Source organism: Furipterus horrens, unplaced genomic scaffold (assembly GCF_987537825.1).
Source record: "Furipterus horrens unplaced genomic scaffold, mFurHor1.1.pri manual_scaffold_6, whole genome shotgun sequence".
Taxonomy (NCBI): Eukaryota; Metazoa; Chordata; class Mammalia; order Chiroptera; family Furipteridae; genus Furipterus; species Furipterus horrens.
This window is the reverse complement of record NW_028327176.1, coordinates 127,532,024-127,559,369: the sequence shown is the minus strand read 5'-3', so window position 1 is coordinate 127,559,369 and position 27,346 is coordinate 127,532,024. Positions and strand designations below refer to the sequence as shown.

General features: G+C 35.2%; 1 protein-coding gene across 1 annotated transcript in view; it reads left to right on the top strand.

Annotated features, from left to right (window-relative positions):
* Positions 1-27,346, top strand: part of IBTK (inhibitor of Bruton tyrosine kinase) — a 90,919-nt gene that overhangs the window by 29,672 nt on the left and 33,901 nt on the right. Inside the window, exons 11-21 of the mRNA XM_090279617.1 lie at positions 928-1,105; positions 2,292-2,891; positions 3,735-3,821; positions 4,628-4,710; positions 4,797-4,834; positions 5,525-5,621; positions 14,757-14,858; positions 18,201-18,318; positions 20,737-20,797; positions 21,514-21,638; positions 23,159-23,271. Of these exons, the coding sequence (XP_090135743.1) occupies positions 928-1,105; positions 2,292-2,891; positions 3,735-3,821; positions 4,628-4,710; positions 4,797-4,834; positions 5,525-5,621; positions 14,757-14,858; positions 18,201-18,318; positions 20,737-20,797; positions 21,514-21,638; positions 23,159-23,271 (1,602 nt within the window). The remainder of the gene's footprint in view (positions 1-927; positions 1,106-2,291; positions 2,892-3,734; positions 3,822-4,627; positions 4,711-4,796; positions 4,835-5,524; positions 5,622-14,756; positions 14,859-18,200; positions 18,319-20,736; positions 20,798-21,513; positions 21,639-23,158; positions 23,272-27,346) is intronic.

Below are 27,346 nucleotides of genomic sequence, written 5' to 3'. Positions count from 1 at the left end.
CTTGGAAGTCCTTAGAATTGTGCCTTAGTTATATTTAGTGGTCTAACACAGAACTAACATATCCACATCTGCTTTTCAGTGTTTCAATTGAAGTAAATGGTTATCTTTGACATCTCATATTCCCTTACCCTCTATATCCAATTAGTCATCAAGTTTTGTCACTTTTGTCTCAAATATTTCTGAAATCTTTCTGCTCTTCTACAGCTTCATTGCTACAACCTCAGTCTATATCATTTTTTTTTTCTGGACTCTTAAAGTAGTTTGCTAAATAATCTCTTTGGTTTACTTTAAACACTTTTCATACTGCAAGCAGAATAATTGTTTTGCACGCAAATTTCAAACTTCTCTTTCATAGCCTTGATATGACTTGTAATGATATTATCATTGTTTAATGTCTGTCTTTTTGCTAGAATTATACTCTCAGATGGTAGGGACGTGCCTATTTTGTTCACTACTGTATCACTAGGGATAGACTGATGAACACTGTATTACAGTAGCATAGTGTGGTCACTCAGATATTTGCTCAATAAATGGGAAAAGGGGGAGAGGTCAGGAGGGAACAAATAAGCCATCAATTACAAAATGCTAAGTTTATATATTGTTAATGGAAGCTGAGGAATTTTTAACGTCAGTTTAACACTAGATTTGCTTTTTGGAAAGATAACTGGTTGCAATATAGGGGATTTTTGTTGAAAGAGATAAATTCATGGATAACTGAGAATTGACTCACTAAAATTTAATGCACATTACAACCAATATAATGCGGTGCAAATTCTGTTAAAGAGGATATAGTTTTTCGAAAGGACTTAATGCATACAAAGGATGTTTCCATATTCTCCTAATTATTTTTCTATTCTGTTTACTCCTAAATCATTTTAGTAGTAATAAAGTCTTGACTAATGGGAATTTATTGTTTTTTCTTTTTAGCAGAAATTTTATCAAGCCTTCATAATTCCTCATCAGATGTATCTTGTGTGTCTGATATAAATAGTGTATATGAAAGAATTCGACTTGAGAAACTTACTTTTGCCCATAGAGCTGTTAGCGTCAGCACAGATCCAAATGGATGCAACTTTGCAATCCTGCAGTCAGATCCTAAAACAAGGTATACTTGTATATATTACACTTCATTTTTCAGAAGGAACAGTCACTGGGTTTTCTTTTGTTTTCCATAGCTCCTGAACCAAGTTTAATTGAAGAGCTGTTGCCATGTTTTGTAGAGACTTGAGACATATGACCATGTTACCAGGATAACTCAAAGATGGAATTTATTATACTGAAAATGATGAGTGTTCCTTTTAGTTTGTAAACTGATATTTATTGAAAATACTGAAGATGTGTATATATGTTTATGTATATGTAGACACACAAAATATACTTTTTAGTACTTTATGATGTACTCTTAAGTTCTCAGATTCTGAGAATATAAATGTTTGTTATGTAATTTGCAAAAATTTCTGACCCTTGAATATGATGAGAATTGATAAAAGAAGTTGAGTCATCTATAGGGCAGTGTGAATCTGTATAAATCTTCTAAGTCATATTAGTAGAGAGATGACAGGTTAAGATAAATATCAAGGGTACCATTGAAAAGGAAAGAAGTCCTATAAAATAGGGTGACCATTTGTACTGTTTTGTCCAGGTCTTTGCTGTATTTAGCACTGAAAGTCTCACCTGCTCGGAAACCCCTCTGTCCTAGGCAAACTAGGAGAGTTGGTCTCCCCATACCTGGAACGGTAAAAAGGAGGTTGGGAATGTCTGATCGCATTTTTACAGTACTGAAAGAGTTAGGGTTACAGACCAATTGTATATCTGTGTGTGTATTTATCTACTTCCTTGACTTGCTGACCTATCCTGGGGCTGGGACCTGAAGTATTGACTCGGTTCTTTGTATATTTATTTTTCTTCACTTGTAAAATAAACAGACATAAAAGAGGGAAAGTTTGAGAATTATGTTCTTTTTTGAATGTTTAATTATATTTATCATTTACAAATTTCTATAAAATAGTCATTTGAAATGTACATGCTGATTTTTTTTGTAGAAAGAGAAAACACTACTTTCAGAGGAGAACTTAATTCTAATCATTTTAGTTTAGAAGAAAAAAAGAAAAAGGAATAGAAAAAAATTGAAAGGGTGATACAGTATCTAAGGCTGTGAAGTATTCTATTTTAGCCAATGTCAGATTTTAAAATTTAAGTAAAAAAATTGCACTTTAAAAGAAGAATTGACTAGGGATGCTTTTGAAATTCTTTTTTCTTGAAAGTAAAAGTGATTTTTGTTTCATTTCCAGCCTTTATGAAATTCCAGTTGTGTCTTCATCATCCTTTCTTGAAGAGCTTGACAAACTGTTGAAGGAAACTGATGAAATGGACAGCATTCATGATGTGACATTTCAAGTTGGCAACAGAATCTTCCCTGCTCATAAATATATTTTGGCATTGCGTTCTGACTTTTTTCAGAAGTTGTTCCTTTCAGATGGTACTTCTTTAGACTTTACAGATGTTTACCGGAAAGATGAAGATTCTGTAGGATGCCCTCTCTTTGTGGTAGAGAAGGTTCATCCTGACTTGTTTGAATACCTTTTACAATTTATATACACAGACACTTGTGATTTTTTAACTCATGGCTTCAAACCAAGAATAAACTTAAACAAAAAACCTGAAGAATATCAGGGCACTCTGAATTCTCATTTGAATAAAATTAGTTTTCATGAAGATAATCAGAAGTCAGCATTTGAAGTTTATAAGAGTAATCAAGCTCATACAATTAGTGAAAAGCAGAAAAGCAAACCCAGATCTTCCAAAAAAGTAAAAAGTGTTGGGGAAGATGATCCTGTAAAAATGTTGCAAAATGTTGCAAAGAAATTTGGTTTCAGTAATTTGAGTAGTAGGTATGGCTCCTCCTTGATATCTATTCTTGTATCTTATTATGTCTTCCTTTTAAAAATTATCTTTTCCTTTGCTTTGCTGCTCTTCTCTTTCTCTCTTCCTCCCTCCCACCTCCCTACCCCCTTCTTGTGGGAGGTGTATTTTTTCCTCTCCAGTTTCTGCTAAAGCTGTTTTTGGGACTCCCTGGATTAAAACATTCAAGTATGGGAAGGCTGTTACTGGATTTGAACTCCCTGTGGTGTTTGTGTAGCAGAGATCTGGATGGGCAGGAGTGGTTGCTGTAAAGAGGACTGTCTTTGGAGTTAGAAAGACCTGTCTATGTCTCTTAGCTTTACTATAACTAGTTGGGGCAAACGTTCTTAGTTTCTTTGAACTTCAGTTTCTCAACATACAAAATGGGAGGGATAACTTTGATTTCATATTGTTGGTGTAGCTTTGTCATGTAACATGTAAAGTGGCTAACAGTATTTGTCATATTACAAGCCAGATTTTTTGGAATTCTCTATTTTTAAGGTATTTATGTTGCCTGTGGGCAGTATAACCTCAGGTGTAGGGTGGGAGCAGGTGAGCAGTGTATGTTCTCTGTTTAAAAACAATAAAGGGCTTTGTGCTATAGCTTAGATTTTCTTTTTTATCAGTAATGGTATTTAGTATATTTTTAAGTCTAAGTAAAATTGAAGGAGAATGTATGATTATTTCTTTATCACAGAGTGGCAATTTGAGGTATTTTTCTAGGTGATATGTAATCATGTTCAGATGTAAGCTAATTTGTTGGATTTTTGTTGCTTGTTTTGGTAGGGGAATATATACATCAATTGTTAATTTTTATCTATTCTTGTTGATAGGTTAGATGGAATCAGATATGAAAATGAAAAAATTAATGTTATTGCCAAGAAAACTGGTAACAAACCAAAGCTAAATCAGAAAAAATGGTAAGTTAGGAATTGAAGGCAAACTTTTTATCTAGATTTTAGGACCCAAGAGTGGAAATAGAGCTCTTCTTACATATGAAACAAAATGTTTATGTAGATATACGCTTCTTTACCAGTATTCTTCAGTTTTGGAAATGTTGGAGAGTTGTTGAGGTAAATGAATAAAATATTAACTGTTTAATAGATGTTGTTACAATTAATTTTTCTGATTACCTACTACTTAAGAAAGGAATTTTTAATTTTAATTTTTTCTTGCCTGAATTTTGTATTTTTTTGACCAATAGGAAATGAAAAACCAAACTGATTATCCCTCTTCATTATTATGATGGTTCCTTTGTAAATCTCTTCAGTAATAAATATACTATACTAAATACATTTGTTGTTAGCTATTTTGTTTTTAGGTATTTAGGTAGGTGAAAAGTTTTTAGAGAAAGAAACTGGAGATACCAGGATTATGCTTAACACAGAATGGGTTGTACAAATAAGTGAATTAAAGACCTTTGACTATGATGTCACTTAACCATTATATTATTAACCTTTGGCTTGTAATAAAAAAGGAAAATTAGAAGAAAGACTTTCTTGAATATCTGAGTTTAGTTTCCTTTTCAAATATTATCTTTATTGTAAGGCCCTTTTTATCTTCCTTAAAGTTGAAGGAGATGAAATACTTTACTTGTGTGTATTTATTCTCTGCTACCTTTCATGAAGAGCAAGTCAAAAGCTAAGCCAAATCCTATAATGAATTTTCTTATTTTCTCAACATGTAAAGAAATTGCTCTTGCTTTAATTAAACATTTTTCTTGCAGCTCATTTCTGTGTGATGTGACCATGAAATCAGTAGATGGAAAGGAATTTCCTTGTCATAAATGTGTTCTTTGTGCAAGACTTGGTAGGTATACTTTTTCTTAGTTGCTGATTTATTTGTTTAGTATTGTTTCACTATTCTTACTGAATTGAATTTCTCTTTTGTTTCAGAATATTTTCATAGTATGCTGAGTAGTTCATGGGTTGAGGTAAGGTTTAAATAGAAACCACCTAGGTTGGTAACAATACTTTTGTAGATTTGGGGGAGATTATATACTAAAGAAAGTCAAAATGGGAACCTGTATTTTAACTCAGTTTTTCTTTTATATTGAACTTTATTTATGCTTAAGCCTGTTGGAAAATTATAACACTTAGAAATGAAAAGTATTTCAAAAAACCTACTTAAATGAATATTTTTCCATTATTTGGAAATTTGGAATACAGTATGTTTCTTTTTCTCAAATTTTCTTGATCCTTTTTCATGTTATAAGGCAGTTTAAAATTAATTGTATCTCATTTAGCTTTGTGTTTTATAAATGTTATATACTTTTGCATTTGATGTGATTCCTCTTCAAAGTTATTTGTATCAATCACAATCAGAATATAGTAATATTTTATAATTTAAAATTAAATGTTTTTTCCCTGTCCAGTATGGCTTGGTTGGGCATCATCCTGCAAAGCAAAAAAGTCGCTGGTTCAGTTCCAGTCAGGGCACCTGCCTAGGTTGCAGGTTAGGTCCCATCGGAGCATGTATGAGAGGCAGCCAATTGATGTTTCTCTCTCACATTGATGTTTCTCTCCCTCACTTCCTCCCTCCCATCCCCTATCTCTAAAAATAAATAAATAAAATCTTTTAGAAAAAAAAAATGTTTTATCTTTTTAAATTTTACTTTATTTAGGCTTCCAGTTGTGCAGCTCTGGAAATGCCAATACATTCTGACATACTGAAAGTTATTTTGGACTACCTCTATACTGATGAAGCTGTGGTAATAAAAGGTATTAATAAGAGTTAGTGTATTTTAGGTGTTTAAGCTATAATTGATTAATGGTAAAATCAACATGAATCTTAATTTCTACTCTTAATTAAAGTAAGTCATTAACAGAGGCTTAATCTAGAATTAGCAATAAGGATGATTACTAATGGTAAAGGAATGGAAAAAAGAATATTTTCATTATCTGTGTGCAAATGAACTCTATGAGATTAGATTTAAAGTTTCATACACAACTACTTCTATGATTGAGATGAGGAGTTAACAATAGGGAGTATAGTTTTGACTAATGGTCTACAAAAGATTTTTTGTTTGTTTGTTTGTTTGTTTGTTTTTGCCTGTTGTCCCCATTGTGATAACATGTCTGAAGTGCAGGTATACCTTCAAGATCCTGATTTCAATTCCTTGGGCTAAATACCCGAAAGTAGGATTTGCTGTATCCTGTGGTTTTTCTATTTTTAATTTTTGGAGGAACCTCCATATGGTTTTCCATAGTGGCTGCACCAATTTAATGCCCAATAGTGCACCAGTGATCCACATCCTCATTGACACATTTATTTTTGATACTAGCTGTTCTAACAAGTGCCAGGTAACATCTCGTTGTGGTTTTAATTTGCATTTCCCTGATTATATACTAGTGGCATTGAGCACCTTTTCATATACCTTGTTGGCCTTTTGTGTGTCTTCTTTGAAGAAATATCTATTGAGGTCTTCTGCTAATTTTTAAATTAGGTTACTTGTTTTTTTGCTATTGAATTATAGGAGTTATTATATATTTGGATATTAAATCCTTATCAGATATTTTCTCCCATTCCAAAGGGGTTCTCTCTTCATTTTGTTGATTGTGGTTTTTCTTTTCTCTGCAGAACTGTTTAGTTTTACGTAATCCCACCTGTTTATTTTTGCTTTTGTTGTATGTTGTTTTGGTGTCATATCTGAAAAATTATTGCCAAGATTAATATTGAGGAGCTTTTTCTCCTAGGAGTTTTATGGTTTCAGGTCTTACCTGTAAGTCTTTAATCCATTTTGAGTTGATTTTTGTGTATGGTAAAAGATGTGGGTCCACTTTCATTCCCTTTCCTGTAGATATTCAATTTTCCTAATATTCTGTTGCAGAGACTGTCCTTTCCCTATCTTGTAATCTTGACACTTGTCAAAAATTAGTTGACTGTATATATGAAGGTTTATTTTGGGCTCTGTTCTGTTTCACTGGTCTGTGTCTGTATTTATACTAATACATTAGTGTTTGATTACTGTAGTTTTGTAATAGAGTTTAAAATTGGGAAGTGCCCTGCCTCCAGTTTTGTTCTTTTTTCCCCAAGATTGCTTTGTTCTTTTTTCTCAAGATTGATATTCAGGGTTTTCGTGGTTCAGTATGAATTTTAGGATTGCTTTTTAAATTTCTGTGAAATATGCCATTGGAATTTTTATAGTATTTAATTGAATTCTGTAGATTGCTTTGATTACTATGGGTATTTTAACTATGTATTGCAATGAGTTCTCCAGTCATGAACATAGTTTATCTTTCCATTTACCTGTGTCTTTTTCTATATCTTTCCTTGATATTTTATAGTTTTTAGCATAAAGATAATTTATCTGCTTGGTTAAATATATTCCTGTGTTTTATATTGATGTAGTTGTATGTGGAATTTTTTTTTTTTTTTCTTAATTACTTTTAGGGATAGTTCATTGGGCTTAGAAAAGCAACTGATATTTTTGTTGTTTTGATCTGTATCCTTCAACTTGACTGAATTTATTCTAATAGGTTTTTGGTGGAATCTTTAGGGTTTCTCTATATAAGATCTTCTCATCTGCAAACAGGGACTGTTCAACTTTTTCCTTTCCAAATTGGATGCTGTTTATTTATTTTTCTTGTGTAATTGCTCTGGCCAGGACTTCCATTACTGTGGTGTATACATCTTCCTGATTTTAGGACAACCAGCTTCATTTCATATTTTTACTGTAGAGTATTATGTTAGCTGTGGGCTTGTCATATATGGCCTTTATTGTGTTGAGATACATTCCTTCAATTATACCTAATTTTATTGAGAGTTTTTTTATCATGAATGGATGTTGAATTTGTTGTATGCACTTTCTGCATCTATTGAAATGATCATAGCATTTTTATTCCTTATTTGGTTAATATGGTGTATGATATTTATTGACTTGCATGTGTTGAACCATCTTTGCATCACAGGCATAATTTCTACTTGATTGTGGTGTACGATTCTTTTATATGCTGTTGAAAATGGATTACTAGTATTTTATTGAGGATTTTTTGCTTGTATATTCATCAGGGATATTGTTCTGTAATCTTCTTGTAGATCCATGTCTGCCTTTGAGATCAGGATAATGCTGGCCTCATAAAAAGAGTTTGGAAATGTTCCTTTTCAATTTTTTAGAGTAGCTTAGATGAGAAGGGTCAGTGTTAATTTTTCTTTAAATATTTGATGGAATTCACTTGTGAATCCATCTAGTCTTTTTGGAGAGATTTTTGATTACCAGTTTCATTTTTTCACTCCTTTATTGGTCTGTTTAGATTTCCTGTTTCTTTATGATTCAAGCATGGTATGCTGTACATTTGTAGAAATTTATTCATTTGTTCTAGATTGTCCAGTTCATAAACATGTAATTTCCTATAGTAGTCTCTTATGATCTTGTGTATTTCTGTGATATTGTAACTTATCCTCTTTCATTTATAATTTTGAGTCCTCATTTTTTTTCTTGGCCTACCTAAGAGTTTATTAATTTTTTTTATTTTGTTAAAGAACCAACTTTTTAAAAATTATATTTTATTGATTACTCTATTAGAGTAGTCTCAATTTTCCCCCTGTGTCCCCCTCCACCCAGCACCCCCACCCCCTTAGGCAATCTCCACATCATTGTTCATGTCCATGGGTCATGCGTGTAAGTTCTTTGGCTACTCCATTATAGGAAATACTGTACTTTACAACCCCATGGCTATTCTGTAACTTCCTATTTGTTTTTTTTATTCCTCTCACTTCTTCATCCATTCCCGCACACTCCCCTCCCATCTGGCAACCACCAAAATGCTCTCTGTATCCATGATTTATCTGTTTTTCTTATTTGCTTAGTTTGTTTTTTAGATTCAATTGTTGATAGATATGTATTTATTGCCATTTTATTCATACTTTTGATCTTTTTTTTTTTAAATTATGCTTTATTGTTTATGCTGTTACAGTTGTCCCAATTTCTTTTCCCTCTGTTCCCCTCCATCCACTGACCCTTCGCCCTCCAGTTGTCCGCCCCCCTTAGTCCATGCCCATTGGTTGTGCATATAGTTCTTCTCAACATCTTCCTGTCTACTCCACTCCCTACTACTATGCTTCTTAATTCCTGTACCATCTCCCTCCCTTCCCCCCTTCCCCCTCCCAGCTGACCTCCCCCCAATATGTTTCCCATACCTATAATTCTTTTCCCACTCTCGTTGCCTACTTAGTTTGCCTTTGTTTCAATTTCCTAGCTTTTGTTGTTGGTTGTTGTGATGCAGTTTTCATTTTCATGTTCATAGTTTTGATCCTCTTTCTCCTAAACAAGTCCCTTTAACATCTCATATAACAGTGGTTTGGATCTGATGAACTCCTTCAGTTTTACTTTGTCCTGGTGCACTTTCTTTGCCCTTCTATTCTGAATGACAGCTTTGCTGGATAGAGTATTCGTGGTTGTAGGTTTTTGCTTTTCATTACTTTGAATATTTCTTACCAGTCCCTTCTTGTCTGCAGAGTTTCTTTTGAGAAGTCAGCTGATAGTCTTATTGGGACCCCTTTGTACATAATGCTCTTCTTCTCTCTTGCTGCTTTTAAGATTCTCTCTTTAGCCTTAATTTTTGACATTTTGATTATAATGTATCTTGGTGTGGTTCTCCATGGGTCTAGTTTTCTTGGAACTCTGTGCTTCCTGGACCTGTAAGTCTATTTCTTTCCCCAAGTTAGGGAAGTTCTGCTTCATTATTTTTTCACTTAATTTTTCAATTTCTAGTTCTTCTTCACTTTCTGGCAACCCTATGATTCGGATGTTGGCCCGCTTATAGCTGTCCTATAGGTTTCTGAGCCTCTCCTCATTTTCCTCACTTTTCATTTCCTCTTTCTGCACTGGTTGACTGTTTGTTTCTTCCCTGTGTTCTGATATGTTGATTGGATCCCTGGTTTTCTTGTCCTCACCACTAGTTTCGTATGTGTTTTTGTTCATTTCAGCAGGACTAGCTTTCATTCCTTCCACGTCTTGTTTAAAATCTGCTGTTAGGTCTGTAAGCATTTTTATAACCAAAGCTCTGAACTGTGCCTCAGGGAGATTTTCTATCTGCTGATCCATTAGATTAGATATTTGCTGTCTGGTCAGCTGAGCTGCATCACTGGGATCTCTATCATGATCTATGCCATCCTGACAGTTTTGTGTTTACCTTTGCTTCCTGGGCGGGGCTGTCACACCACCTATGCTATAGGGGGCAGAGCCCCGTGCACTCGTCACAACCAGGTGACCTTCTCACCATGCTGTGGCATTTTCTGTGGGGGTGGGGGCCCAAGATGGATTCCTGCTGTTCACTCTCTGCTCAGAGACTGGAAGCCTCTCCTCCATCCCCACCCCCTCTGGGCCTCACTGTCCAAAGCAATGGGGGTCTGCTTCCCTGGCGTTAGAATGACAAGCTGATGGATCTGGTCTGCATCCAGGGGTGCTCCCCAGGCGCTTCTCGACTCCCCTTAAATATGGGTGTCTGTGCTTACTGCCATCCTGTCGCTGTCGCCCCTGCTGCCGCCACCAGCAAAGCTTGACCTCTCCGCTCCAACTTTGCCCCTCCTACCCGTTTGGATGAACACCATTTCTTTATAACTTTATACGTTGGACTTCCATTTATATTCTGGAACTTCTGGTTATTTCTGGTTTTGCAGTAGTTGTATTCCTTCTTAGTTGTGGAGCGCGACAGAGCGTGTCAGTCTAGGCCTCCATCTTGGCTGGAAGTCTCCTGTGGGTGTTTGCCTCTGTGTCTTAGGTAGAGGTGTCGTTTCTGTTATGTTTAAGGGGCGGACCCTTAGGGTTTCGTCAGTACATGGAGACCTTTTTCACCACGTTGTGGCTCTGTATGTGGGGGTTGGTCTGAGAAGGAACAATGCTGCTTGCCCAGCACTTGCCCCTTTTCCAGGCACTTCTCCCACTTCCATATGGGACTGGTGCCCCTCTAGCTGTTGCCCTGGCTGTTGTTCCCAGAGTGGATGGGTCTGTGGACGTTCTAGGCCTGTGGGAGCCCTTTAACCAAGCGGACTCTGCTGAGAGACTGGCAGTTTCTGCCTCCACTCCAACCCCCACTGATTTTCACAGTCAGAAGCAATGAGGCGTGATTTTCCCTGGTGCTGGGACCGGGAGCTGCGCAGTCTGGTGAGAAGCTGGGAGTGCTCTCCAGGTGTCCCTCCTGACTTTTTAAAACGTGTAAGTGCTTTCTGCCGACGTACCACTACCGCCACTGTTGCCATCACCACACTCTGTTCTCTCTGCCCTGGCTTCGCCCCCCTACCTGTCTGGATGAGTATTTCTTCCTTATATCTTTGTTTATTGGACTTCCATGCAGTTTGATTTTCTGGAACTTCTGGTTGTTTCTAGTTTTGCAGTAGTTGTATTCTTTCTTAGTTGTGGAGGGAAACGCAGCATGTTTGTCTACGCCTCCATCTTGGCTGGAAGTCCAGTTTTGATCTTCTTTTTCTTAAATAATTCCCTTTAACATTTCATATAATAATGGTTTGGTGATGATGAACTCCTTTAGTTTTTCTTGTCTGGGAAGCTGTTTATATGCCCTTCAGTTCTAAGTGATAGCTTTGCTAGGTAGAGCAATCTCGACTGTAGTCTCTGTTTTTCATAACTTTGAATACTTCTTGCAAATCCCTTCTAGCCTGCAAAATTTCTTTTGAGAAATCAGCTAACAGTCTTATGGGAATTCCCCTGTAGGTAACTAACTCCTTTTCTCTTGCTGCTTTTGAGATTCTCTCTTAATCTTTAACCTGTGGCATTTAATTATGATGTGTCTTGGGGTGGGCCTCTTTGCAACTATCTTGTTTGGACTCCCTGTGCTTCCATATGATGTGAATGTTGGACCTCTTGAAGTTGTCCCAGGGGCTTCTTACACTATCCTTGTTTTTTGGATTCTTTATTTTTTCTTCTTCTTCTGGTTGGTTTTTGCTTCCTTATGTTCCAGCTTTTTTTATTTGATTCTCTGCTTTATCCAATCTGTTATTTCCCTGTAAATTGTTCTTTATTTCAATTAGTATATTCTTTGTTTCTGACTGCAATTTTTTTATTAGTTGAGGTTCTCACTAAGTTCCTTGAGCATCTTTATAACCAGTGTTTTGAACTCTGCTTCTGATAGATTGCTAATCTCCATTTTGTTCAGTTGAGTTTTGATCTGTTCTTTAATTTGAGCCATGTTTCTTTGTCTCCTCATTTTCACAGCCTCCCTGTGTTTGTTTTTATATATTACGTAGAGCTACTATGACTTCTTGTCTTATATAGGATCCAGTGGCACAGCCTCCCAGCCTGGGTATTGGAGGTATGCCCACCATGTTGGCTCAGTATATTCTCCTCTTGTATTTGAGCCTTGATTGCTGTTGGCAGGTTAATGGGAGGGATTTACCCAAGCCAGTCAGATTCAACGACTGTGACCACTGACCACCAACCTCTGCCTTCTGTGGAGGGTCAGCTGTGCATGGATAGGGTGGTGGTACTCCAGTATGTTTTCTAGTTTTCTACTGGGTGCACAAGCTCTGGGGTTTCCTGGGTGATGCAGGCCAAGGTCAGCCCTTAACCTGTGTTCTGCTAGGGGCTATTTGGGGATTACCTGCATGAGTTATAAAGCAATCTGAGATGGCTGCTACTTGTGTTGGGCTTGGAGGTTTCCAGGTGAAGCCAAGCTGTGAACTTAGGCTGGCTGCTGCTAGTGTTGGGCCTGGTGCCATTTAGCAAGAGGTATGGGGGCTGTTGGCTCTCTGAGGCTGGCTGTTGCTTGTTTGAGAGAATTTAGAGAGTTGTGAAGCATAAGCCAAGACCAGCCATTCATATGGAAAAGCTACTGTTAACAGTCTGGGTGGGCCCATAAGTTGTAAGGGATAGAGTCTCAGGGGACTCCAGGGCAGGGCAAACAGTGTGAGCCAGGTTGATGGAGTCTCAGATATGTCATCCGCCTGCTGGCTCCATAGTTTTGTGGTGAAATGGTTCAAAAGGAACGTTGGCCTATGCATACCTTTTTGTCTGGGAGAAAGGTGTCCCCCATAGATGCCAGACACTTCAATTCCTCCCTGGTGCCTTTCAAAGTGTTGCCCGGTGCTAGAGTTCAGAGGGAGTGTAGGTTCTTTAAGAGGAACTGCTTGGGACTCCAGAAGTTTCTACTACTGACTCAATCCCTGCTGTCAATCCCTGCTGGGTTTTGCAGCCAGAAGTTGTGGGATCTTATCTTCCTGGCACTTCTGGGCTGCGTGCTGCGTAGCCTGGTAGGGCCTGGGGCTCATCGATCTTGAGATGTCCCTCCCAAATTTTTATCCACCACACATGGATGTGGGACCATCCTGTTCTGTGTTTCTGCCCCTTCTACCAGTCTGGATGGATGTGGTTTGTTTAATTCTGTAGTTGTTATACTTCCATTCAGCTTGTTTTCTGATGCTTCTGAGTGCTTGTTGTTCTATAGTTCAGTTGTTTATAATTTAATTTTCATGTGGTTGTGGGAGGAGGTGAGCTGTGTTTGTTTACCTGCTGAGAGACTGGAAGTCCAAACAAACAACTGTTAATTTTTGTTGAACTTTTCTATTTCCTTTTTTCTACCTAGTTTACTGATTTCTGCTGTACTTTTTATTATTTGTTATTTTCTAGTTCTTTGTTGTATAAAATGCCTTAAGTATGTTCTTTTGAATTCTTTTTAGTTGAGGCACCTTATCAGTATAAACTACCATGTTAGAACTTTTTTTGTGTTCTACTATCAGTTTTGGTATGTTGTGTTTCCATTTTCATATGTCTCAAAACGTGTTGTTTTGCTTTCTTTTTTATTATTTTTTGACTGTTAATTTCCACATATGTGAATTTTCCAATTTTTCTCCTGTTATTCTAGATTTTTACCTTTTTAGTAGGAGAAGATACTTCGTACAATTTCAGATCTTTTTAAATTGTTGAAACTTGTTTGCTGGCCTAACATAATCTATTTTGGAGAATGTTTTGTGTACACTTAAGAAGAATATGTATTTGCTTCTTTTGGGTGAAATTTTCTGAATATGTCTAAATAGGAAAAGCTGCAGTGTTTGAAAGCTCTAACAAAGATTTAGCTCAATTTCTTGAGTCAGCACTACCCAAATTATTGTAAGTTTCTGGCTGATTTTTAGAATCTGAAAATGTTGATTTTGACAAATTTTTCTTTTCAGTATTCTTATTGTTTTCTAGAGGAGAAGAATTTTGAAGCAGTCCTTAGTCTGTCATTCCCCTTTATTTTAAAAAATGTTTCTTTTATTTCATTTTTTCTTCTTAACCATTTCTCTCCCCCTCTTCCTTTGGTGTTTTTTTGTTTGTTTTGTTTTTTGTTTTTTCTATGTATAGTGTCATTCTGGCAGTGGCACAGGGCATTTCTTAAGACCATTAATGGGCTGGACCAATAATGTTATTTTAAATTAAGGAATTTCTATAGTTTTAAAAAAAGTGCTCTTAGGCAACCAATTTTATTTTAAACAAGGAAGCCTAAGAGCATTATTCACCCTTCATCCCCCCCTTTTCCCTCCCCGTTGTATATACACACATATATATATTTATACATGTTAACATATGCCTATGTTAAATTTGATATTGAGATTTGACTATTCCTTCTTTTTATTAATTTGAGAAATGTGTAACAACATGGGAGAGTTTAAATAAGTCAGGCATTGTAGTAGCTCTCTTGACTAAAAAGATCAACTCAGGTTGCCCATTTTATGGTCATAGTGTGAATCAGGGTGTATTTTGATACTATTACTCTTGATCATATTTGTTGTTCCAACATTTAGAAAATAATTGCTTTAATTCTCTTTTACTGTCTTAATTACTAGAACGTGTTTTCCTAGGTGTAATGTTTATAAAGTAATGAAGAGTGGTACTTATTTTCTTCTTTTTATTTTTTATTTTTTAGAATCTCAAAATGTGGATTTTATTAGTAGTGTACTTGTGGTGGCTGATCAGCTTCTCATAACTCGATTGAAAGAGATTTGTGAAGTAGCATTAACTGAAAAACGTAAGTATTTTTGAATTAGAATATAGTATGTTTTAGAGGTGTCCAGGATTATTGTATTTTATTGACTCTTGGTACCATTTATGGTAAAACGCACCAATATTTTTTTGTATCAAGAAAAATATCAAAAAACCTTTAAATTATGTCATCATTTGTAAGCACATTCTTATTTCAGAGATGTTAATATGTGAAAATATGTGCATCGTAGAATTGAAATATGTTACAATTTTGAAATGTCACAAAACATTAAATAATAAAGATGCTGTGACATTTATTTTGGAAATTCAAGGGTGAGTTTGGAAGCAGAAATTTTTTACCCTTGCCCTGGTCTTGACTTCAGGTCTATGAGGTCTATCTGGAAAAAGTCCAGCTATTGTTACTATAATAAGAGTGGTTTGCACAACATTGATGTAACCTGTCAGCCAAGGAGAGTGGACTGGAATGTGCATGTGTGAACAATGATGACTTCACTGTACTAGTCACTGGGGGCAGTCGATACCATTGAGTGAACATGTGTACTATGTGGCTGTCACATTTACAGTGACTAAATAGAGCAACAAATCTGCGTTAAGCTTGAGCATTCCTCCACGGGAACTGTTCAGGTGATTCAGAAGGCCACAGCTATGGGCAAATAGTGATTGGCAGCTTCATCACAACAACATGCCCGATCATGCATCATGTCTCTTGCAGAGTTTTATGGCAAAAAGTCAGGTCACCCAGGTGACTTCGTTCCCCTGCAGTCCAGATTTGATGCTGGGACTTCTGACTTTTCCCAAAACTAAAGTCACGTTTGAAAGGGAAGAGATTTCAGACCATCTCAGAGATTCAGGAAAATATGACAGGATAGCTGATGGTGCTTGAGAGAACTGTGTGAGGTGCCAAGGTGTCTGCTTTGAAGGGGACTGAGGAGTCATTGTCCTGTGTACAATATTTCTTGTTATCTTCTTCAATTAATGCCTCTTTTTTATATTACGTGGCTGGATACCTTCTGGACAGAACTTGTTTGTTTAGCTACCCATTTTCTGCTATTTGCTGAATGTTTATGTAAGCATCTCAATATAATTGATCAAAACACATCTCTTTTCTCTTAAACTTTTCTTTCTCTGGTCATTATTTCAATTAATTGCATGGCTTTTCTCCTGAAAACTCAGCTTTGCAAGGTTTTTTTTTGTTACTTTGTTTCTTACACCCAGATTATTTCAATTATGAAAACTATTTTATCTTAAGTACATCAATCACATTTCTCCCACCCTTTTATTCTGTGACTAAATTAGTTGAATTCAGTCTTATTAGTGTCCTCTGTGTAATGTCCAGTAGTCTTTTAAGTTCTCTCTCTCTTCTCACTTCTCTTTGATCTTCCTGTAGAGAGTAATTATGTCTCCCCTGTTCAGATATTTTTAATTGCTTATTCAAGGATAAAGATTAAATTTCCTTAGCCTCATATAAAAGTTTCATGACTTTCTGATTTTATCTTTGTTCTCACTCATTTCCACATTGCCACTTGAGGAAGTGTGAAGGGATTTCCTGTTAAATTTTTCTAATTTGTACTTGCTAATACTGGGTTGGCCAAATAGTTCATTAAGCGTTTTCCATATCATAACTCTAGTAGTGCTTAGCTGTCTTTAGTTTCATTCAAAACAATTTTGTTAGATCGTATTGTGACAGCTGTCATATCAATGTGTATTTGAAAAAAACATCAAAATTGGTGAATTTTTGTGTAGCCATTTTAATATTGAAGATGGGAGAAAACATGCAACATTTTGGTATATTAGGCTGTATTATTTCAAGAAAGGTAAAAACACAATTGAAATGCAAAAATAGATTTGTGCGTTGTATGGAGAAAGTGCTGTCAAAAGTGGTTGTCGAAGTTTCTTGGTACTATTGACATTCTGGCCAAATAATTCTTTGCTGTGGGGCTGTCTTACGCATTGGAAGATGTTTAGCAGCACCCCATGGCCTCTGCCCACTGGAAGCCAATAGCGGCAGAGAGCCAACATACTCAAAATATCCAATTCAAGAAAGTTATTGGTGAAAATGAAAAATGTGTCTTTTACGGAAAAAACTAAATGGACTTTTTGGTCAACCAAATAGTTTAAATCTAGTGTCTTATTTATGTAATTTTTTGAGCTCTGTGGATTATCTTCTCCTGGGTTATCAAAAAGATTAATAGTTCTGATATTTTAAACAAGAAAAAGGAAATACATATATATAAAATAAAGGACACAACATACAATAGGTATAAAGTATCCATACAGGTGACATTTTTTAGTTGTTCAATTCACTTTCCTGGCATCCCTTGGATATTTTTTTTTCTTGGACCCTGCTACAGAGTTTTCTTATTTAATGAATTCCGTGATCTTTCTAGAACATAGCGAGAGAATGGTTTGGTGTCTAGTTATTGGGCAGTCTTGTTCCCAGTGAACAGTTTCAAAACTTTTATATGATCTATTTTAATTTCTTTGAAATGGGAGACTTTGGGTTCATCATTCATTAATTGAAACTTCAGGTTTGTTGGTAGTGAGACAGATGGTATTGGTTGCAGTTACAACTTTTGACAGAGTTACGAGGGAGAAGATAAAAGAAATGGAGGAAGAGAGTAAGCCTGGCATAGAAGGACAGTTGTGTTGCTCTGTTGTTTGGGACTCAGTAAGTAAAAAAGGATGGAGAAGTTTGGGAAGCCAAAGTTACATGCTAGGTAGGTAGGATATTCTGGGACAGTTTTCTCGCAGAACATACATCATATAAAAGTTACTAACATTATAACAAAATTCAGAATCTTGTACAATATACCATATTCTGCATTGGCATGAATATATGGTAAGACAAAGATGTATTTATTTTCCAAATACATAGTGTGTGGATGTGTTTATATTTGCAAATATACCCACATAATTGATAGATTACATAAATATATTTTATAGAATGATTTCGTAAGTTTCTCTTAGTCTTAAGAATAGCTTTAATTGTATAGCAAGAATGACTGTTCTGCACTCTATAAATGAAAAGTAAAGCTGTTCACCAATGAAAGTTAAAAATACTCTAAAAAGACTAGGTGGAAGATTGTCGATTCTTATGTAGTTGCTTTTAGACAACACAAATGCACCTGTATTTGCTTAAAATTTTCGTGTGTTTATTTTTTTCTCATAATCATTTAAAATTAGCTTGGCATATTAGAATGAAAAATGAGTTCTCTATTTGCCCTTATATAAATTATTTTTGTCAAGAAACTACTTTCAGTTTTCCTTGTTCTAAATATTCAAACCTGACAACTTTAGAAATAAGTATTTCATTTTCTGTAGTATCATGCCTTTTATCTAATTTTGCATGTATTTTCTTTCTTTGTAGTTACGCTTAAGAATGCTGCTATGCTACTAGAATTTGCAGCAATGTATAATGCTGTACAATTGAAACTGTCTTGTTTACAGTTTATAGGACTGAATATGGCAGCTTTACTCGAAGCAAGGTAGGTTGTGTGCATACATTATATGAACATTGCAAAAGCAATTACATTAATCATTCAAAAGTATTGTTAATTCTAGCTTTGCAGAGAAAATGAAATGTAAGCAGATTTAGTCATTCCATGAACATTTGAGTGTCTTCTATATGCTAGCCATTAGTAAGGTACAACAATAAACAAAAGAGAAAATCCTTGCCCTTGGTGGAGCTTACATTCTGGTTGGAAAGTTGTGGGACACTATTATCACAAGTAATATTTTTTGTATGCATATCTCTTTGCTTGTTCAGGTTGATTTGTGACCTTGGCATTTGGAAACTATCTGTAATACTAGTACTTAATTAATTTACATATAAGTATGCATAAAATTTGTTAATGGTTGATTGCTATTTTATCTATGTATTTAATCTCTTTAAGACATTTCCTTTCAAACTTAAGGACTGCAGGGAATGGTGTGAAAAATTAATTTCCTCTAGTGTGTTGCAAACTGATAAGGATGTTGAAGGCTTTATGTAGAAATCAATGAGTAATGAAATGTTCCATATGAAAAATGACATTTTATATAAAAAATCAGCTAAATATAAATACCCTGCTTTGTAAGTTAATATTCATATTATGAAGATTACCTGGATGGAAATTGACATGTTAATTATTTAGGAGTCATAGACATTTTAGAATTAGAAGGATCTTGGAAATTTCATTCTTTGTTTTCAGTTGTTTTAGCAGTGGAAATTTTAATGAAATACATCTACAGATTTTCAAATAAAGTCAAAATTGTATTGCATTTATTTAAAAATAAGTGTTTTGGAGAACACAGATTTGATATTAGAGATCTTGGTGTGAGTTTGCATTTTTAAAGCTTTAGTATCCAATTTATTTCTGTATTTTGTTACTCATAATAATAATAATTCTGTCATAATTATTAACATAATAATAAAAGTATTAATGGTAACTAATACTAATGTGCCAGACAGCATTCTGAAAGTTTTCATGAAATCTTATGAAGTAGATTGTTTATATCTTCATATTAAAGGTGAAAAAATCCCAGGAAACATATATGCAAAGAATTAAGAAAATCTTGACTTATATAATTTATTATAAAGAAAGTTTTTAATAACTCACCTTTCAGTCAGGATAATCTTTAATGAAACTAATCCAAAACCTGATTGAAATAAAAGGGTTCTATTAACAGATTTTTAATAATTGCCTCTTAGGATTCTATTTAGAGGATATAGTATTTTGGCAGTTGAAAGCTTTGTTATTTTGTAAACAATGCTTTTCAAGTGCAAATTAATGTTATGGGATGTTGGACAATGTCTTTTGAAAATGCCTCAGTTATTTTAGTGTAACAGCCTGGCTAGAGTTTCAGAATAAAGTTAATTTCTGTGCTGACATTACATTAGTAATTTTAATCATAGTAATTTTTTAAACCAAATTAATCTCAGTTTGTCAGATAGGACTCAACCAAAATGTAAAATAAACACCAAACATCTAAAATATGATATTAAAAATGATGTGTCATACTACTATTGTTTAATTATTAATGTTGTGGAAAGTGTGTCAGCTGTACTATTAATATTAAGGATGGCACATGTGTGTGATTATGTCTGTGCTGATGTAATTTTGCATGAGTAGACATTTATACTTGCATAAAACAAAGATATTTACAGACTTGACTGTTCCTAATCAAATATGTGTTCGGTACAGAAGGTACAAGTAAATATGCACAGATAAAGGAGGGCACACCAATATTGACACAGCATCACAAGTAAATTAGCTTCAAAATGTTAAAACTGGTATGGCACAGATTTGAATATGTGAGTTGTTTTGGATTAGTTGTAAAAATAGTTTAAAATATATTTCAGAATGTAAATTTTGATTTAAATTTTCAGTGATGCCTTAAAGTAGATCTTTGGAACCTGATAGTTCCTTAAAATCTACTTTGAATACTATTGATCTAGTCTGAATGTCATTTACACATGAATTACTCAAGCCCAGAGAGTTAAAGTGCATTGCTCCAGGTCATGCAGGTAATTGGTAGCATGATAGTTTTAGATAAAATTTAGATATCCTGATAGGTTATTGTTCTATCAATATGAGCATTCCTATAGTTAAAGATTATAATTTGTGGTAAGTGAGAGTTGAAAAATGAATATGTTCTTGCTATTTCATTATGATAGAAAAGATTTTTCTGTCACTTTTAAGAGTTGTTTGAGTTTTATGTAAGATATTTGGCTAGTATGTTCATGCTGTTTATTTGAAATATATAACTGCATACTTTCTAAAAGAATTTGAAGCAGCTAGATATTAATGATTTAAATATAATTGCTACTTATTCAGCATACAAAATACCTCTACTCATTTGAAAATCTTGACAGGTATTAAACTGCTTGAGTATTAAGATAAAATTTGTGTTTAACTTTTTAGGTCTCTTGATGTTTTAAGTGTTGGTGTTTTGAAGGATCTTTCTGTATTTTACCGAAAAATGGTAAGGTTTCTGTTTTTACAATTATATTACCAGCTAAAGCAGTATATTAAGTCATACTTCTTTTTTTTAAAAGATTTTCAGAGATGGGAGAAGGGAGGGAGAAAGAGAAGGAGAGAAACATCAATGCATGAGAGAAAAATCAATTGGTTGCCTTTCATGTGCCCCCACTGGGGTCCTGGTCAGCAATCCAGGTGTGTGCCCTGACAGGGAATTTAACCGGTGACCTTTCCATTTATAGGTTCGTGCTCAGTCCATTGAGCCACATCTTAATACATTAAGATCTTTCAGGAATTAGGACTTAGTATTTATTTTCAGATCCCATAGGTAAGTCTAACAATCAAAATTGAAGATTTGAATAAGATTAATATTGTATAATTCCTTTATAAATGAAAGGTTCAGTCTTTTATTATTTACCAAAGGTCAGGATAGTGCAAAAACATGGAGTCACATGATTCCTAACAAATAGATTAATTTGTATTCATAAAAAGGAGGAGCTTTTTGGTCAAGGTTTTATTTTGTTTTTGTTTGTTTTTGATGACTTAATGGATTAAATTTTAATCAGCACCCCCCTTAATTTAAATTTAGGAAGTCATTAGGCATTCTAGACTTTCTGTGGTTAATGTCACAACATAATAAAACAAATGGAATATTATACTAATTTAAAAAAATCTTTGTAAATTTTGTATTTAAAAGGTGAAAACTTTTTTTTTTTGTAGATTCCAGCAATGGCTACAAGAGTCATTACACCATATCAAGATGGACCAGATATTAGCTATTTGGAACTAGTAGAAGATGGAGATATTTTTTTGAAAGAAGAAATAAATAATGAACAGAATTATTCGTAAGCTCCGTTTTCTTTTTCCTTTTCCTTTTCTTCCTCTCTTCTTCCTTCCCATCCTCCCTTCCCACATTTTGGACACTTGATAATTGAAAGAAAAGAATAGAGAAACTTGATATAAAATGTATGTATTTATGCTCATTCTTAGACATGGTATAGTACAAAATAAATGAATAATTTATATTTGCAGATACAACAAAATTGCATGTAAATATGAAAGGAATGTAGCCTTCAGGTTAAACTTGTTGGGATGAATTAGTGCATTTATCTTAACTACCTTCCCAAACCCTGCTGAGGCTAAAGAAATTAAAAAAGGCATAATATGCTCAAATCCAAATTACAGAAAAGGGGAAGACAGTAGTCAGGAGATGTTGACAGTTTTGGAAGTTGGAAGGAAAGAACTAAAACAGAATTCTGGAAAGTCTTAACAATTGGAGGAACCAGGTTTATGAAGACCAAAGTGAGTGGCTGGATTTGGAAAAGAGCATTGATTTCTATCTGAACCCCATTCAATCACGTGATTGCCCCTCTCCCACCTTGGCGTGAAGATTAGAGATTTGCCTTCTGGAGAGGATGAACCGGAGGAGGAACATCAGCCACTTCTCTAAATTTTTTTTTCCTTAGAGAACCTGACTGGTTCCAGAGATGTGGCCTACAGTGACTAACATTTGGGAGTTCTCCAAGTATCCCAGCTTCTAGGTATATCCTAGTAGTGGGGCCAACAGTTTGACAAGCCCTACTTAGATTCCAACTCATGTTTTAGACTCACTTATCAACTGCTAGTAGAATTACTTCTACTTTGTAAATGACCTATTAAAATCTTTGGTTGTTCAAGTCATTTACTACATATATGTGATGTGTGCTTGTGTGTAGTAACCTACTGTGTAGCTCACTGAAAGACTGCTCTTGAGTTCCAGTAAATTGTTTTTTTTTATTATTTAATCTCTTTTTTTGAGTTTGGTAGCATTTGGGATACTTGGCAGTTTAAAGATATCTGACTTAGATGTATGATGTTATTATGTTAAAAATTTTAATAAAATCATTAGCATTGGCATAAATGTTATCCTTTACAAAATAATAGTATTCACTGCTGACCTGTGTAACTGTTGATGAATTATATAATGAGATAAGTAATTTTTAGTAAAAAAGGGGGTAGTTGTAGTTCTTAAAGGTAATTTTCTTTTTCCTGATTGATAATACCTAATTTAGGGAATTAAGCATTACCTGAAATACTTTAAAAGTTATCAGCAAATATTTCACATTCAAGGTTATAGTTTATAATAGCTTTTGTGTGAAAATGTGCAGTATTTTACTTTTCAAATAATTTTCTGGTAACCATCTTGTTTCTGACTTTCACAGAACAAGTAATAGTACCACACTGTGAAATTGAGTAATTTGCTCCAAACCACGCAGATAAATGTGACTACAGCATGTGTATCCTTACATGTTTTCTGAACATGCATAGTTTTTTTTAATGTTTTATCTTATTCTTTAAAATGACTTTTATGTTTGCTTTTTCCTAGGGAAAGTATGTTCAAGAAGGCAAAAGCAAAAGCAAAAAAGAAGCCACGTAAGCGTTCAGATAGTTCTGGAGGTTATAACCTTTCAGATATTATTCAGAGCCTACCATCTACAGGTTAGTGGGAAGTGTTTTAGGATATATTTCTGGATCTAATCTTTCATGTCTCTGTTCATTATCTGATTCATTTAACATGTACTAAATACTATTAGATGCTATCTGCTGGGGCTACTGAAATAGAAAATTGTCTTAGGGGGCCACAGAAAATGATAGGACTTGTGATAAGTACTCTGAAGTTTGCTGTGGGACATGCAAACTAGTCTGAGAAGCTCGATAGGAAGGATCTCATAGAGGAAAGTGACACCTGAGCTGGACCTTGAAGAATGAAGAGAAGTTAGCCAAAAAAAGGAGGCAGATAGACCTACTAAAAGAAGGCAAGTAATATGTTTCCAAGCCTAGAGGCAATAGAAATTAACTGCACATTTCTTTTGCATATAGTTCAGCATGCCCCAGCTATGTAGGGTGTATGCAGATAGGTTAGAGAGGGTCATATTTTGGAGGGTATTGCATGCCAAACTAAGGTATTTGGGTTTTATTCTGAAGGCTATTGTTAGCTATGGATAGATTTTTAAGGCAATATGTGACTGGATAAGATTTATATTTTTAGAAAGACCACTCTGTCCAGTGGCATGCAAGGTTAGTGGAGGTAGGCAGATTATGACAGAGATACTGTTATCATGTGGATTCAATTCGTATGTATCAGTGCTCTGAGGGAAATGTCAAGTGAGATGTTATTCATGTGCATAAGGAGATATATAATCCTTAGTAGAAAACAACATATTTTCTCTCTAAGCATTATGTTAGCCTATTTGAAAGTAAAGGTTATATAGTTTTTAAAAAATTTTCTCCTGATTTTTTATATTGAAAATAATTAACTTACTAAAAAGATGGAAGAAAAATAATAAAAAGATGGAAGAAAAATACCATGAACACAGTATACTCTTATACCCTTCATCCACATTTGCTTTTTCTTTTTTTTCTGTCAAGCTAATTAGCATTTTATTTCCTCACATAGAGTTATCTTTTTTTTGAGTGCAAAAATATTTATTGCAGCATGGTTTCTTCTTCTTTTTTTAAAAAATATGTTTTATTGATTATACTGTTACAGTTGTCCCAATTTCCCTTCCCTCTGCTCCCCTCCACCCGGTGGCCCCCCTCCCTCCAGTTGTCCCCCCCTTTTAGTCCATGCCCATTGGTTGTGCATACAGTTCTTCTCAACCTCTTCCTGTCTATTCCATTCCCTCCTACCATGCTCCTTAATTCCTATATCATCTCCCTCCCAATCCCCCTTCCCTCTCCCTGCTGACCTCACCCCAATATGCTCCCCATACCTATAGTTCTTTTTCCACTCACATTGCCTACTTAGTCTGCCCTTGTTTCAATTCCCTAGCTTTTGTTGTTGGTTCTTGTGATGCAGTTTTCATTTTAATGTTCATAGTTTTGATCCTCCTTTTTCTAAACCAGTCCCTTTAACATCTCATATAACAGTGGTTTGGATCTAATGAACTCTTTCAGTTTTATTTTGTCCTGGAAACACTTTCTCTGCCCTTCTATTCTGAATGACAGCTTCACTGGATAGAGTATTTGTGGCTGTAGATTTTGGATTTTCATTACTTTGAATATTTCTTGCCAGTCCCTTCTTGCCTGCAGGATCTCCCTTGAGAAGTCAGCTGATAGTCTAATTGGGACCCCTTTGTACATGGTTCTTTTCTTCTCTCTTGCTGCTTTTAAGATTCTCTCTTTATCCTTAATTTTTGACAATTTAACATAATGTGTCTTGGAGTGGTTCTCCCTGGGTCCAGTTTTTTTGGAACTCTCTGTGCTTCCTGGACCTGTAAGTCTATTTCCTTCCCCAAGTTTGGGAAGTTCTGCTTTATTATATTTTCACTTAATCTTTCAATTTCTAGTTCTTCTTCTTCACCCTCTGACAATCCTATAATCCGTATGTTCGATCTCTTATAGCTGTCCCAGAGGTTTCTGATCCTCTCCTCACTTTCCTTACTTTCTGTTTCCTCTTTCCACACTGGTTGACTGATTGTTCCTTCTCTATGTTCCGGTTTGTTGATTTGATCTCTGGATTTTATTTCCTCACCACTTGTCTCATATGTGTTTTCGTTCTTTTCAGTATGAGTGGCTTTCAATCCTTTCTCATCTTGTTCCAAATCTTATTTTATTTCTGTAAGCCACCCTATAACTATAGCTCTGAATTGAGCCTCAGAAAGGTTTCTTATTTGTTCATCTGTCAGATTCTTCATCTGCTGCCTGGTGAGCTGCTCGACCGGGATTTCTATAGTTGTATGCCTCATTTTGACAGATTTGTGTTTTGCAGGCTGTAGGGGGCGGAGTCTCGTGTACTCGTCACTATCCGGTGACCGGCGGCGATCTGCAACCTCTTTTGCCGCACTGTGGCGCTTTGAGTGGGGGCGGGGGTCCAAGATGGATTCCTGTCGTTATTCTCCCCTGGGAGATTGGGATCCGTCCTTCCGCCATCTGGGCCTCACCGTCTGAGGCAATGGGGGGGGCTGCCTTTTCCAGCATTGGGGTCGTGAGCTGCCTGGGCTCGACTGCAGCTGGGATTTCTCCCCCTGCTTCTGTCCCTGCTGCTACCACAAACTGCACCACCCGACTTTCCTCTCCTACCCATCCGACAAACACCACTGGTTTATAATTTCATACGTTGGGCTTCCGTGTAGTTTTATTTTCTGGAATTTCTAGTTATCTTTTGTTTTGAGGTAGTTGTATTCCTTTCTAGTTGTAGAGGGAGACTGAGCATGTCAGTCTAAGCCTCCATCTTGGCCGGAAGTCTCCATATTTGCTTTTTCTTGTTGTCTTTCTATTGCATGCCCTCTTCTCCTCCAAACATTCTACACACACTTTTTTAAAAAATGGATTCACTTGAAAGTAAACTTGTATATGAATGTTCTAAGAATAAGGATATTCTGCACAACCACAGAACCATTATCACATCTAAGGCAATCACATTAATTCATTAATATTATCTAGTAATACAGTTTTACATCCAGATTTCCCTAATTGTCTAAAAATGCCTTATAGGCTTTTTTGTTTTAGCTTTAAAAAAATTAGTATCATATCAAGATTGATTTTGCCTTTTCGTATTAATATCTCTTTACTATCTTTTAAAAATTATATTTTATTGTTCATGCTATTACAGTTCCAATTATTCCTCCTTGCCCCCTCCACCCAGCCCCACCCCCATTCCCTCAGGCAGTCCCCACACCTTGTCCATGTCCACGGGCCATGCATATATGTTCTTGGGCTACATCCCCATGACTATTCTGTAACTGCCAATTTGTACGTACTTCTAAATCCCTTCACCTTTTTCACTTTAGTATTTTTTAACTAAGATTAGCACTCCTGATACTATTTTGTTTTGTTTTGAAAAGTTCAGGCCAGTGGAACTACAGAGTGTCCTGTATTCTAGACTCATCTGATTAGATTCAGATTAAACTATCTAAATCTTAATGATCTCATTAGATAAAAAGTCTGTAGTGGTAAGATATAACTTGATAACATTTCTATCAGCATATTTTTGTAGTCAATCAACCTTATACAAGCAACTTTGAAAAATACAACTACACATTGTTTTATGTTCCTGTGGGGAAAAATAGCTATAATTCAGGGCAAAGAAATAGTATCTTTATGTTTAATAAAATACTACAAATGAGGTACTTGACATGCTCAATAAAGCTCAAAGGAATAAATAATGTAAGGAGTAGTTAGTTTAGATAACAAAAGATATAAAAAAGATAAGCACTGAAGAATGATTTCCCATTTACCACATCTCCTGATTTCTATTTTAGGAACTTTAAAAATTTTAAGTTTGATTTTGTGCTCTCTGTGTTCTATAAATTACCTCTAGTCCTTAGAAGGAGGCATAGATGGATTGATGGAAGGATGAATGAATGGATAGACAGTTCTGAGACTACTGCTTTTCCAGTCACCTTAAAACACTTATGGAGAAGAAGACACTTGGTTTGTTTTAAATAGTGTTATTGTTAGCACATATGTGTCTTTGCATTTCAGAGCTGGAAGAGACATTAGTAATAAACTAATTTATATCCCTTTTTTTAAACTTGATTCCAGGTAGTGACCAACAGAAATAGATTTATTT